The sequence below is a fragment of the Otolemur garnettii genome, unplaced genomic scaffold, assembly GCF_000181295.1.
Source record: "Otolemur garnettii isolate 467f Iridium unplaced genomic scaffold, OtoGar3 scaffold00147, whole genome shotgun sequence".
NCBI lineage: Eukaryota > Metazoa > Chordata > Mammalia > Primates > Galagidae > Otolemur > Otolemur garnettii.
Genome location: NW_003852542.1, coordinates 1,402,002 through 1,402,793, shown reverse-complemented (window position 1 = coordinate 1,402,793; position 792 = coordinate 1,402,002). Strand labels below are relative to the sequence as shown.

The 792-nt window shown below is 43.6% G+C and overlaps 1 protein-coding gene across 1 annotated transcript in view; it reads right to left on the bottom strand.

Moving 5' to 3' along the window:
* CD8B (CD8b molecule) overlaps positions 1–792 on the bottom strand; it is an 18,075-nt gene that overhangs the window by 9,080 nt on the left and 8,203 nt on the right. The window contains exon 3 of the mRNA XM_003799231.1: positions 689–778. Coding sequence (XP_003799279.1) covers positions 689–778 — 90 coding nt within the window. The remainder of the gene's footprint in view (positions 1–688; positions 779–792) is intronic.

The following is a 792-nucleotide window of genomic DNA, read 5'->3' as shown; positions in this document are numbered from 1 at the left end:
GGTCTTGCTATATTGCCCAGGCTGATCTTAAACTCCTGAGCTCAAGTAATCCTCCCAACCTCTGCCACCCCAAATGCTGAGATTACAGGTGGGAGCCACTGCACCCAGCCTATAATCTAACTTTAGAACATTTTTGTTTCCTTAAAAAGAAACTCTACACCCCTTAGGAATCACTTCCCATTCCTTTCCTAACTTCTGAGCCTTAGGCAACCACCAATCTACTTTCTCTGTAAAATGTCATATTCTGAACATTTCATATACATGGAATCATGCAATAGATGGTTTTTTGTGACTGGCTTCTTTTACTTCATTCTTTTTTTATGGCCAAATAGTATTTCATGGTAATGGATATACTACATTTTGGTAATGTTGGTTAGTTGGTGGATGTTGGGGTGTTTCCACTTTTGGCTATTATGAATAATGTTGCTATGAACATTCACGTGCAAGGGTTTGGGTGGACATATGCTGCATTAAACTTTGTCCAGTGACAATTTCTGGGTCTGTCGCCCACTAGACTGACAGCTGTTGCTGTCATACTCAGCTTCCTTTCTGACTTGAGCTCAGGACTAGAAAAACAGGCTATAGAGTCAACACTTGACAAGTACTTAGGGAAGGAAGGAAGGGAGGGAGGGAAGCGGGGGAGGACATCTGCTTTGTTTTTAAGGGTATAGAAAGATGGAGAACTCACGCTGTTGGGTCACCGGGTTGGGGGACCGGCACACTTTCTTCTTGGTGGTGGACTTCTTGGTGGGCTGGGCAGTGGTGGGAAGTACATCAACTGTAGAAAGAAAG